Genomic DNA, 14,204 nt, shown 5'->3' on the forward strand with positions numbered 1-14,204 from the left:
GACCAGGTTGTGAAGGGATGGTTCATTGATTACGCCACCAAGTGTGGACTTCTCAACTGTGGCAGGCTAGCTAAATATGTTCCTAAACCCTAAATAAATTCTTGCGTCTTGACTAGCAAACCTTTCTCAAAATTTCTAACACTAATAAACGGATTTCCACACTAATATACCAGTAATATATGAACAATGTGACAGATATATAGAACATTCCACACAAAGATGTAATGGATGGAAACAGGACTGAAATGGAAATATAGTGACATACCAATTATTCTGAAGGCATCTCTTTCCTACAACAAATTAACAGATGTTTTATTGAGCAGCAATTTTGGAAAGATTGCCTTGGTTAGGATTGAGTACACAGCAGTGTTTAGATAAGAAAAATAAGATTCAGATTTCAGTGCTGGGTAAGAGAGGCGTGCAAAGCACCACCTATTTCATTCAGGAACCGGTAATTATAAAGTATGCAGGAGTTTATTTCATGAAAAAGTATTTAATCATTGTCTTGTACCTAGGAACAGGTAATTACATACAGAAAATTCACTTTACTCATTTAAAAAATAGTACAGATGCTTCAGCATTCAAGAGTGACGATATCTCCCAAATAATAACACGAATTATAGCAATATAATTACAGAAGGAATATTGTTACCTATTTTAATAGCTAAGCCTAAATATGTATCCATCACGGATTTCCTTAACCTGATATTGAAATCTTTCAAAAAGAGGAGCTCTTTGTCATCAAGAATTCTATGCCCTTTAATTTGTCCAACTGAACCAGATCCATTCAAAGATCCCAAATTCCTATTTCAATTTAAACTACACTTTAACTATTTTGCTTTTGGATCGACACCCTTCTTCGGCCTAAACCCACTTGCAGAAAGAAGTCTTGAGAGAAAGCTACTACTGTTGTCATCTTTATGTCTGTCACTAACCCTGCTTAAAGTACTTATGAGTGACCAATGAGTCTCGAAGTCTGGTTTGTACCCAAACTGTTGCATTCTTTGTAAGAGCTCAGAGGCCTTCGTAAAGTTTCTTTCAAAACGATACCTGCTAACCACTGAGCCAAACATCATCTTGCTCGGTTGCTCTCCTAAACTAATCATGGCATCAATTAGCTTCTCTGCTTCGAATGTTCTTCCAAATTCACAAAGCTTTTCAGTTAAAACTTCATATGTTTTGGTGCTCGGGTTTAGTTTCCTGTTCAACATTTCTGTATACAGATCGAGAGCTTCTTCCATCTTATGGGAAACACACAAACCTTGAACTAAACAGTCATAACTCATTGAATCTGGGGTGATTCCTCTCTTCAACATAGTGTCAAGAAGATCAAGAGCTTTGTCTGTTTTTCCAAAATGACACATTTGCTTTATTTTATTGCCATAGTTTATGTTATCAGGAACAAGATCTTTTAGGATCACGTTTTCCAGGAAACTGTCAGCTTGCTGAAGCTTACCCATCTTCAAAAGACCATCAACAATTTCATTCTGAACAACGGAACAATGAACCCATCTTCTTATTTCCATTTCTTTACTCAATTTCAACACTTTCTTGAACTCGCCATCTTTAACAAGTGATCTAATTACTACTCGCATAGATCGGTTACTTGGTTTCAGTTCTTTAGAGATCATTACCGTCAGATAATGAAGAGAACGTGATATAAGGTTACACTGAGAAAATCCATACACGAGAAAGTTATAAGTAAAACTATCGAATTCTAATCCCTTATCTTGAACTTCCTCTAAAAGTGTATCGAGTAATACACTATTTCTGGAAGTGAAAAGATGGAAAATTAAGATATTATACAAACTTATATGTGGAAAACTTTGCTTGACCATAAGATCTTTAATGGATAAAGCATAATGAGGTCGACCCACTTGGCATAGTAGTGACACCAACTTACTGTAGCATGAAATGTGCACAGTTATGTTATTCTTTACGATTGCAGCAAGCAACTCTCCGACTTTCTTCAAGTTTTTAGCCCCACAATACCCATGAAGCAAAGCATTATAAACATCACCACTTGGTGAAAAACACTTGTCGAGCATTGTATGTGACATAACAAAAGCTGCAGAAAAATGGTTCTCCTTGCAAAGACTGCTTAAAAGATGGCTATAAGCTACCTGATTCAAGTCATAGCCCCTTTCTAAAAGCTCCTCAAACATAACATGAGCAACTTTAGTGAACCCCGTTTCACAAAGCTTTTTAATAAAATCATATAAGAGCTCTGTTGCTTCTTGTGGGTACTCCAACATCACACGCTCATAAAGAAACAATGCTTCCATCACCATGTTGTTCTGGCAAAATGAATAAATTTGTGTTCTATAATCATGCAAAGTAGGTAACCAATGCTTATTTTGGACAAGGTCCCAGCATTCATTAAGGTATTTTGAGTTTCCTTTCTTGCATAAACCTCTTACCAGAGCAGACACAGTCTTATTCTCGATTTTCAGGTTTTTCTTAACCATTTTGTCAAATAATTTCTTTCCTTTATGTATAAATCCCCTTTTAAAGTGTGTTTGAACAAGCAAATTGAGTGCTTCTTCATCAAGCTCGTTATATATATCTGGCATCTTCTCCAAGAGAGTGGTGATTGTTTTAAAACCTGTATTAGATTCATTAAACTTCTTTATCAGCATCGAGAAAGCAGCATATGATGGTTCTTGGCCCCAGTGAACCAATTCGTCTATGCTAGTAAAGCCATCACCCTTCAGTATAAGACGATTATAATCAAGAATCATGGAATCGTCGAGAATGCTTATCATAGCTTGGTCAAATGCAACTACATCACCTTCTAAATACAATCCATTCCCGACACTATCATAAAACTCGGTTTTGGTAAACTTCACATCATTGTCCCTCCTCACTCTTACAGCCACTGGATCAATGCCCAACAATACAAACGCTTTTTGTGTAAGATCTTGTAACGGTGAGAGTTCAATTAATCCCTTACGCACCATCATTTCAATCACTGCTTTCACTTCATCAAACTTTCTGTTGTTGCAATATCCAGCTAATAGAAGTCTAAAAGTCGACATATCAGGTGTTACACCCTTGTCTTCCATTTCAAGAACAATGTCATTGGCATGATTACACATACCTTCTTTGAAAAGACCACTAATGATGGCATTATAGGAATGTTTATGGGGTATTAGGCCTCTAGACAAGATATCCGATAGACAAAAGAATGCGTTTTTCAAGTTGCCTTCTTTGCAACTCCATCCAATCAAGATCCCAAATGTCATAGCATCAGGGGTAAAGCCCAAATGCTCTAACTCTTCTAAGAACTTAAAGGCTTCAACTACTCCAAGATTTTGACACATCGAATGTAGAATTTTGTTACCAACCACGACATCAGGAAGACAATCGATCTCGATAAAAAGACTCAGCAAATCATTGTAATCTTTTTTCTCACAATACCCACTAGCAATCGCCTCAAGAATCAAAGTGTTCGGTTTCATTCCATAACCATAAACCTTCTTAACTAAATTTCGCGATTCTAGAACTTTCCCAACTCTACATAGAACGCTGACAACATTCTCATATGTACCTTTCTCTGCTAAACCCATATCGACCATATCACCAAACACTCGGAATACCAACTCACTTTCACCCTTATCCACAAGATAATCAACCAAACTACGATAACACGACAATGTCGGAACTAACTTCCCTTCCCTCATTCTATCGTACATACCAACACTCTTTTCCAATTCATCAACACTTACATACCACTCAATCAACTTACCGAAAACTTCACAATCATCCAACAAAACTCCTCCTTTATCCATTTCAAATAACACCCATTCTGCATCCTTAAACAACCGGGCCCGAACCAACAACCCCGCCATAACCTTGAAAGACTTACCAACATGCTTAAAACCCCTACTACCGTTTTCGTTATTATCACTAACCCACTTAAAAATTCCCAATAAAGATTCAACCTTTTTCACATCAAAACCCGATTTCCCAAAATTTGATTCAAAACACACTAACAAATCAAGAAAATGTTGAGATATTAGCTCATTTTTTCTCCAAAACTTTCTAGTAATTCTAGGGCTTATATGGAACACATTAAGAAGCAATTCTTGAAGAGATGATGCATTTGTGGATGTGGGGTGTGTTGTTTTGGTAAAAAGATTGGAGCTTTTAGCTAAAATTGATTCTGTAAAGCCAGAAATGGGTGCTACAGATGCAGAATCTATGTGGGGTGTGTTTGGTTGTGGGTTTAATAGATTGCAAGAATAGTGGTATTTGAGAATGTAAAAAGGAAAGAGATTACTGACCTTTGCGAAGTGCGATTTTCGTTGCAGAGTGAAGAGCATTCGATTGTGAATAAGTGTTGTTAATCTCATCAATGGCTATAATTCATGTCAGCAAAGTTTCATTGTTGGTGAAGGTTTTCAATTGGTAGTTTTTAGCTTCAATATTCACAGAATTACAGTAATCTGATGCACATAGGGTACATGGGTTTAGACTTTAGATGGTGGATGTCAACGGGTCAACACTCAAAACCTGGACTACAACCCGCAGACGGGTAAAACCAAAAAGTTACAAATTAAGGACCGAGCCGAACTTGTCCAAATTTGTGTCTGGCGAACTTGGACGAGCTCGGCGATTTTTAGCCAGTCTGGACCAGTTTTATGTCATTGTTTGACTCCTTTAACTGCTCTGGGCAATTATCTACATTATATTAACTAGCACGGTAATCATGTCATGTGTCGGCAGTAACGGCGACCAGTGACGATGACGGCAACTATTGGTAGCAGTAACGATGTTGAGATGTGTAAGTTAATGTAAAGGCGATGCGGAGATATTTTAGAACATACAAGTTTATAATGTAAATTAGTATGATAAACTTATGGTATAATTTAGTTCATTAATGGAATAATGGCAAATCGAATAGTTTTTATAAGTCTTTCTCAAAAGAAGATTCGTTAAGGTCAATTTTAATGTCTCATTTTTTAAAGTATTTCAAAAAGAAAAAAGAGTTAGAAATTTAATTAAGTACTATAAACAAACAAATTGAAGGATTAGTTTTTACTTTTTTTTTTTAAGGATTAGTTTTGATGTTTTATTATTTGTTTTTAATGATCATATACCTGCTAGATATATTATATATATCAATAAGTTTATAGTTGATATATCCAACAATTTATATCTATAATTTACATTTGATGTGTTGAATTGTTTTATTTTAAATTTTGTATCTACTGTCCATCTTTTATGTGTTTTTTTGGTAAAGTTGTTCGGTGTTTCTCTACTTAACTTCCTTTTGCGGAAACTGTTTCGTTCAAGGTGTTTCTCGACAGTGCTGGCTCAATAATGATAGTAGAGTCCCAATGGCCTTAGGCCCACCAAAAGATAAGGCCCCAAAATTTTCAATTTCCAAGCTTTAATATACAGTTTTGGGCTTATAACTTTATTTTGTTACTATTTGAGTTCTATTCAACAAAGACACAGCAAGAAGAATATTTGTGTATTATAATTTTTTTTAACATTAAGAAAATAAGACATCACGTACAATCGTATAGAGAACTTAAAAGTGAAATAAATATAATTTGTGAAGTAGTAATCGCATATCTTCGAGAATTATGGATGCTATTTTGTTAATTGGGAATTTATCTTACGAAATTGAGTATAAAGATATCATTAAAAAGTCTTACTGAAAAACATTTTATATAAATGTTTAAACAATTTTTTACTCATAAATAGTAAATCAAGTATTTTAAACTCCGCATTATATGTTTTTTAGTTTATTTTCGCCGATTTCAAACTGGGATAAAGGAAAAGGTTTTTTGTTAAAAAGTTTCAAAAAAAGCTTACAAAATTATTTTCATTTAAGGCAACCAAAAAGGTTAAGCTGGCATTGCTTCACTATTTTGTGATAACATATTTTTCGTGCATTTACTTCATGATTCATGTTGTGCCCTTTTTAAATTTAAAATATTTTTGGCGTTTGGTTTTGGTCAAAAGTATGTTGTTCAAACATATGCTCAAATTTTATGATTTTATTTTGTACAAATATATGCTCAGGTTTTCAGGGTTGTTATGTGTTGGTTATTATAAATTACTCGTATAATGTTATGTGTTGGTTAGCAAATCATTTAACCAACGGTGTGAAGCTTTCAGAAGAAATTTAGAGGTTTGCAAACCTCTGACCAAATTGGATGTAATTCAGAGGAAAAAACCTCTAGATCTGAACGAAAAACAAACGATCAAATCTCCTGAAACCTCTGATCGAATCAGAGATAAGAAGTAATTCAGAAGATTTTTGGAAAAACAAACAAGGCCTTAGTTTCATGGTGATCTCAAAATTTCATCTAAATGGTTTTATGAAGAACAATAGCAAACTAAACTCAAGAATACTCCTCTACATTTAGATTTGATATCTGTTTATCAATGTTTATTTAAATTTAAAATATCTTTTTAAAATATTATACCTAACAACCTTTTGCAAGCAAGTTATGAAACCAATATAAAGTCAAAAGAAATAAAACTATTGTACTCAAAATACATCCTTAATAACTTATTATAAGATGTAAATATACCAACAATTCATACTTTTGAGTCTATGGTACCCAAAAATGACCAAAAACATATTTTATGTTCTTAAAACACCTTAAATTCCTTAATTAATTACTCAAAAGAAACATCACCCTCATTTCTTTACCAAACAAAATATAGGAAAGGAAACTTCAAAGCAAGAGAAATAGCATTTCCATACCAAAAATGACGGCCAAACCCGTAGTCCAAGAAATACATATTCACCTTCCATGAAACTCCCAAATATAGAAAAACATAACCGCTTTTCCATACAATGTACAACTCTTGTAAAACAAGGTACAAGTCATTGTAGCATAAATGCTCTAAAGTTATAAAATTTTGCTTTGACAAAAAAGGCCTGCTTGAAAATGACCATTTCTTTTCCCACACATTCCTCCAAGACTTGGTTACTATAACTTTGACAATTGACCACCAATTCAAACACATAGACCTTTGTATTATATAAACCAACAATTCCTCATTCTACCATTAAGATCACAATTCACAATTCTTTCTTACTAATTAGCCTAACCCCCTTATTCTTCATTCCATTTGTACACAAAACAATTTTCTTAACTTGTTAGTAGTGCTATTTTGTTAGTAAAGAAAAAACACCAAATTAAAAGATTTTTAGCTATGAGTTATATGATAGTTGAACTAATCCAATATTTCTTCTTCCAAATGGTGAAATTCACCCACATCTTAAAACAATTCTCAAAATCATCATCCAAGTTTTTCACACACCTCGAATTCAGGTTTTCTCATGATCACTCATCCAAGATTCATGTTGAGAACAAATCCCATGATTCCCAATTGTCAAAAACACAGAATCTTTCCTTGACAACAAAAAACACCATCCATCATCATGATCGTACTCTCCAAGGAAATGAAGTGGAGCTACTAATGGCAAATTTGGGTGTTTTTTGCCACCCTGGTGATCAAAAGCTGCCAGAGGTGTTGCATGCTACAGATTTGCTAGATATTTTTGAAGTTGACCAACCAAGATTAGATGAAGTCAAAGAAGCTTTTGATGTATTTGATGAAAACAAAGATGGTCTTATTGATGAAAGTGAATTGCAAAGAGTTCTTTGTGCATTGGGATTGAATGAAAGAGCAGAATTGGAAGATTGTAAGAAGATGATCAGAGCGTTTGATGTGAACGCCGATGGTAGGATAGATTTTGATGAGTTTGTCAAGTTTATGGAAGAAACCACCTATTAACTAGTGACAATTACTAATACCATTGGTTATTTTGTTTATTGTTCATATTCATACAATATAATTTTTGATTAGTATATCATTCTTCATTAAGATTAAAATTGTATTCAAGTTATAAGCTGTATAACACACTTCTGTGATTAATTATTTCGCAATAGCCTATTGTGGGTCAAAAGTTATAAGCTGTATAACACACTTCTGTGATTAATTATTTCGCAATAGCCTATTGTGGGTCAAGAGCTATCTTAATCTTAATCTTAATATATACTATAAGACAGTTAAACTAATGACTTATTAGCCAATCAAAATGTTCAATTTCACCAAATTAAGTCTCACTTATGTCATCATTTATTTTTTAACTAATCAAAAACCCACAATAACTTAACAAATGGATTAACACAACATAGAAATAAATATAAAAAAATACAATAACAAAAACACGTAGCTTTTATCTCTACAACATGAATAGTCTCATTAGAATTTTGGATAAATACAAAGAGTCCATATGTGCATCCATTCCCTTTACCCCTTCCAAGTTAATCGTTGTTCTTATTACTAATTGGAATCCAACTCAGTTTTTATCCTTTTCTTGTGCAATTTACTTAGACTTACAGTAATTGTAAACCATAAAGACTTTATCAATGCAAGTGTTTGGAAAATAGTGTTTCGCATTAATAGATAAAACAAGATGAGAAAAGCATGTGATTGAAGCGGAAGTGATATCTGGTAACAATATTGGATACAAAACTTACATGTCAGATAAAAAAAAACCCCTGTAGGTTTCATAGAAGACCAATTAATCTTTATCCACCGTTGGTTTGTATCTACAACGTCCAGTTTTCACACACAGACAGTTGTATGTTGCAATCTCTCGAGTTAAGTCGAAAAAGGGTCTCAAGGTGTTGATATGCGACAAAGATGGGAAGACAAAAAACACTACAACGAATGTCTTTTACAAAAAAGTATTGCAAAAGATGAACGAGGATGCATGCTTCTAATGTTTACTTTGTTCACATCTTTCTTACATTTTTCTTTTAATTTCCTGTTAGCAAACATTTTATTAACTACATTTTCACATCGGAATAAAACGAGTGTTTTTTTAATATGTATCAACTTTCAGGTTAAAAGCTTTTGCATGTTAAATATACGAATATCTTATATTGATAGTGCCGTAAATCCCATGTCAAGTATTAGACACAGGTCTAAGATCTAGTTATGAGCTATTGACATGACTTTAAACTATGTCATACTAGCTTAATTAATTTCTATCCAAAATAACGTCGTTTTGGAAAAGAAAAAAGAATGGCCCAATATGAACACATTTTAAAGTTTTAATAACTTAGAAAAATACGATTGAATAGAAACAAAAAGAATAAATTTTATAACTAATTGATACTATAGACCTAGCTACAGTAACCTAACTGGAAGAAATCCATGATTTGAAACGAATATTTTGGAAAATTACGTTATACTGTAAGTTAAACCAATTGAACATAGAAAAGTAGATAATAAAAGAAATTTCATTAGTTAATGTGTATACAACAACTTATCTTAAATCTCTGCCAACACAAATGCACATTTGAAACAAATATATGTCACTTTATTGTACACTTAAAATAGTTGTGTTTAAGCAAGGATTCTCGCTTAAGGTCTAGGGGTTAATCTTGCATGGAAAAAAGGGGTTTGAGAGATGTTTTAGACTTGCTGACGATTCCCTACTAGTGTGAAATTAAGGTGTTAATCTCACGCCACCAAGTGTAAAGTGTGTGTTTTTGTGTGTTGTTCATTGGTTTGAGAGGTAGGCCAATGAAGGGTATTTATAGAGGTCAAGGGTAGGTCAGCTTGTTGGTCCCCAGCCATGACGTTGGTCTTGCAGGGAGACGTTTATTCGGTGTGTCATCTTGTACGTAAGCATTTGTCTCTTGCGAGGAAGAGACAAAGTTGTTGCACGTTTGTTAAACGTCGTTGTCCTCACTGTGGTTTTAATCGGTCTGTAATCTGCGTCATGGAGCTCTGTGTTGGAACCACGTTAGTGTGACCGTCACTGATCATGTGTCATTCCTGATATGATAATTGACGATAATGAAATCCCTATGTCTAAGTAAATATTTGATGGACGTATTTACTCTTAAAGACATATTATAGGGTTTCCCATTAGGTGATTGGACTTGAGAGGACTAATGAGGCACGAATTAAACACCAGAGGGACTTAATATGAAAATACTCTTCTTATATATAGAGAGAGTAATTAACCCTAATTTAGGGTTAATCACGAAATGTGACATCCGTCAACAAAACTGGTAATTTATTATAGTCTCTAACTTACATTCCAAATTTCTTGACTAGTCAATGTGCCTATATAGTATAACAAGCATAGAAATGTGGCGATTATTTCCAATATGGGATCTCTATTACTTGATATTCAATAGTTTAGGATTGAGATATTTGATCTTCCTAAACGTAGATGACTATAACTATCCCCGTAATTTCTAGACTTGTAGTTGTTAGTCATATTTATTTATAGACATTGATAAATTAGTATACGCTATTTAGTGGTGAACGAAATCAATAATTATAAAAGTAATATATAATTAGTATAAGTCGTAAGATGGTAATAGTAATAGTAAAATATCATATGTTTAGTAAAAAATTTTAGTCATATATATATACCACAATTTAATGGTGAGCAAGGAATTTTAATTCCATTAAATTCTTATGATGCATTAAGTCTAATCATAAACTAACTAAAACACTTATCTCCATAATAATAAATATAAACTAAATACCCTAATAAATCTACAACTCTTGAAATTGAGCTTCTGCCGTCGAACAAAAAAAAAAAAGACCAAGCATCATCAAAGCAATTCAAATCATTATTTTCAAAACAAACTTTGGTAAGTTTAATTATAATTCTATTGAATCTTGATTTAAATTACAATTAATAATAAAATTCTTAAAGATTATATTCTATTCTTCTTTTCAAGGTATCTAAGAAGAAGATCATCAATCTTGGGGTAAAATCACTTGTCTTCTCTTTTCATATATATTAGTCTTTTAATTATTATATATATATATATATGTATATAAGCATATCTTTTTTTTTTATTAATTTTTATTTATAAGTAACCTATTTGATGAATATATATTATGGCAAATTTATAATAATGAATGAAAGGGTTTTTTTTTAGGGTTAAATCAAAAGCTTGAAGTATAAATCATATTAATGTTAAAAGTTTAAGTATTTAATGAAGCATAATAATTAATGTAATAAAAGAAATCCAATTATGAAGGCATGAAAATCATAATAACAGATTTAATTAGGTGTTGGAAAGATTTGAAAGTTTATATATAAATATTAGTTGTAGTAGTCTTTAAAACAGTAAGTTTGGGTTATTTCAGAATCTGGACAGATTCGTTTTGTTAACTTTGAAAGGTCGTATCTTGGTCATGGGAGATGGTTAAGTCACGTTTTTGGTGTCTAAAATTAAGTTCAGGAAGTCTACTTTCTGGTGGAAGCGGTTTCGTGTCAAAATATGAAGTTTAAGGTTGTCAAACGAATTTTATAACAAAACTGCGCAAAGCTGAGTTTTCCGAACAGATTTTGGTCGACTTCAAATAGTCATATCTTGGTCGATTTTATGAACTAGACAATTATTTTTCTCCAGAAACTTTTTTGAGATGTTAAGATTGTACAGTAAAAAAATTAGATTTTTTTGAATCTTCGAAGGCCCTTAACTTTTATAAAACTTTTCTGTGTGCGAACAGTGATTTTTCTGACTAGTCTGTAATCATTGAATTTTTAAAAATAGTTAACGTGCCAAATAAATTATGTAAAAATTCATGTAAGTATATAACACTCTAAGGTAACAGTAGTTAAGATTTGGAATCTTGAATCATTCGTTTCATCCTAATAAAAAATAGATAAAGTTACCAAAAATTTCAGTTAATATGAACTTGTAGAATTTAATCTTAAATCAGTAAAACAAATATTATATATTAAGTTATGTGACTTGTAACTTAATAATATATGACAAATCAATTGTGAATATTTTGAAAGTAGCCATATGTGTATTTCATCAAATACGGGTTACAATGGACAGTTCTTGACCATGTCCATAATTGTAACTTGTTCATATTTATATGTTGTGTAGATTCTAGCGACCTTGTTGGAATTGCATAACTACTTGCTTGTTGAGGTGAGTTTCGTGGCCCCTTTTTATTATTTCTTTGGGGGAAAATGATGCTCAAAACACTTTTCATTTCTTTACTAGTTGTGCCAAAACTTGTTTGTTTTCATGGACAAATACGTGTAATTATGAAATTGTGTATGCTAGCTTGCTTGTATTGATTTCTTTGATGCAATAGATGTCTTTTGATATCTATTGAAGACTATTTGAAAACTATCGACCAACTTTATACTCCAGCTGGTAGTTGTTGGTATTTAAAGCATGATTGAGTTGTTGGCAGGAGTGATGGGGATTGTGTTGTTGGATAACTATGATGACATTATCAGTATTTAGTATGCTACTACATGTTTATATTTACACTATTGTCCAAACCTCATTTATCAAGCACAGCAAATTCATTTGAATTCCTTTAAACCTACGAACTCACCAACATTATGTTGACATTTTCGAGCATTCATTTTCAGGTAATAACAATGTGTAAGAAGATTGAGCTTATGGACTTTAGGAAGACCAATAAAGAGATCCTTCATGGACTCCTAGATTGCATGTGAAACATTGAACGCTATTTGCAGTTATTACTTCTTTGCTATTTGAGGCGTGTTGCCTAGACCTTCCGTTTATGGAATTTACATTTATTTGAATTTCATTTAGTATGACTCTATTATAAAGTCCATGTGCCTTTGCTATATCTTTTAGTCATATCCTACGATTCCGCCTAAGGTGGGGTGTGACAGATTGGTATCAGAGCCGTGGTTATAGAGAATTAGGTGGTTTGGCCTAGACTATAACCTAAGTACCCTCATATAGTGTACATTATAGGAACTATTTGTGCATCGTATATGTGTGAGTACTTTCATTAGATAGCACTAGTTATGTGAGCCTTATATTTGCGTTTAATTGCTAATTATGATGAAGCCTTATGTGCTTAGATTAGTGCAAAGTTTCAGCCTGTAATTTAACGTAGCTAGTTTTACTTAGTCATGGCACGTACAAAGAAAACAGCCCGTAAGAGTTCCGCATGGAGGGACATAATCATCCGTCGACAACTTAAAAGGGACGCCGCAGCTAACAAGGAAACCCCCGCTCAAGAACCATCTCAGAAGCCTAGAGTTTCCTCTGAAAGCGAACCGTCAGAAGATCCTAACTACTACTCCAAGACAGTTATAATCATCGATTCTGACAGCGAGCCGGAGGAAGAACCGGACTATGATTCTAAGGCAGACCCCGAAAGCGTTCATAAGGGAAAGACAATGGAGGCTACGATAAAGGACAACAGAAGCTATAGTCCTACTAGCTCAGTAAGCTCTCAAGAGAGCCGGTCGGACCAACACGACAACAAGCTTCTTATCCTCCCACCATTTCCTCCAACTCCCCTTATGACGCCACTTGCACGTGGGAGGGCTAGCCTTTAAGGACTATCTAAGAATCCTATTGAACTTGCATTAGCTTCTTTTTCTTACTTTTGGATTTTATGTCTTGGATTCCTTCTTTCGAATTTGGAAATTTCTTGGATTTATAAATTTTTTTTTTTTTAGATTGATTGATTAATCGAAATGTCGTGCTTGGTATATGGATCTATGTGTTTTGTGGCAATTATTTATGAAGGATGTGCTGAATTTGTGACATGTGAATTTGGACGATAAAAACATGTGTGGTGGGATGTAGTTGTAATTACGGTGCGCAACGTAATTACAAATACATCACAACACACATGCGCTTATATGACCAAGTTTGCTGATCAAACTCAACACAATTAACAAATTGGACAAGGTGTAAGAATTTTGCCATGAGTAGTAGTTATTCATTGAAAGTCTTCATCAAGTACTTATAAATCCTTTCTCTTTGTGTAGAAAATGAATAGAGGAGGAAGAAATGGAGGACGTGGAGGTAGAGGTGGTGGTCGTGGTGGAAATAATGGGGTTAATGATGGAGAAGGTGATGGTGGCAATCCGGATATTGCAAACATGATCACTCAGCAAATAGCTGCCGCTATTCCTACTATTGTTACTCAAGTGACCGCTGCTGTTCTTAATGCAAACAACAATAACCCTAATAATAATAACAATAATGAGAATAACAATAACAACAATGAGAACAACAATAACAATAATGAGAACAATAATAACAATAATGAAAATAACAATGATGGTAATCAGAATAACAACATCATTGGAGGCAATAATAATGGATGCACCTATAGGGAGTTTCAATATTGTAAACCACCAGATTTTGATGGCAAGGGAGGAGCATTGG

The 14,204-nt window shown here is 33.4% G+C and overlaps 2 protein-coding genes across 2 annotated transcripts; one reads left to right on the top strand and one right to left on the bottom strand.

Annotated features, from left to right (window-relative positions):
- Positions 1-452: 452 nt before the first annotated feature.
- LOC122602697 (pentatricopeptide repeat-containing protein At5g15280, mitochondrial) lies at positions 453-4,422 on the bottom strand. The gene has a single exon (XM_043775284.1). The coding sequence runs from the start codon at positions 4,353-4,355 to the stop codon at positions 831-833; it is 3,525 nt and encodes a 1,174-aa protein (XP_043631219.1). The 5' UTR covers positions 4,356-4,422; the 3' UTR covers positions 453-830.
- Positions 4,423-7,040: 2,618 nt separating this feature from the next.
- On the top strand, positions 7,041-7,841 carry LOC122605126 (probable calcium-binding protein CML45). The gene has a single exon (XM_043778007.1). The coding sequence runs from the start codon at positions 7,183-7,185 to the stop codon at positions 7,765-7,767; it is 585 nt and encodes a 194-aa protein (XP_043633942.1). The 5' UTR covers positions 7,041-7,182; the 3' UTR covers positions 7,768-7,841.
- The last annotated feature ends 6,363 nt before the right edge of the window (positions 7,842-14,204 follow it).

Source organism: Erigeron canadensis, chromosome 6 (assembly GCF_010389155.1).
Source record: "Erigeron canadensis isolate Cc75 chromosome 6, C_canadensis_v1, whole genome shotgun sequence".
Classification (NCBI taxonomy): Eukaryota; Viridiplantae; Streptophyta; class Magnoliopsida; order Asterales; family Asteraceae; genus Erigeron; species Erigeron canadensis.

What these genes read in the sequence shown, in the direction of transcription:
- LOC122602697 (XM_043775284.1), bottom strand. Translation starts at nt 4,355, where the DNA reads ATGAGATTAACAACACTTATTCACAATCGAATGCTCTTCACTCTGCAA.
- LOC122605126 (XM_043778007.1), top strand. Translation starts at nt 7,183, where the DNA reads ATGAGTTATATGATAGTTGAACTAATCCAATATTTCTTCTTCCAAATG.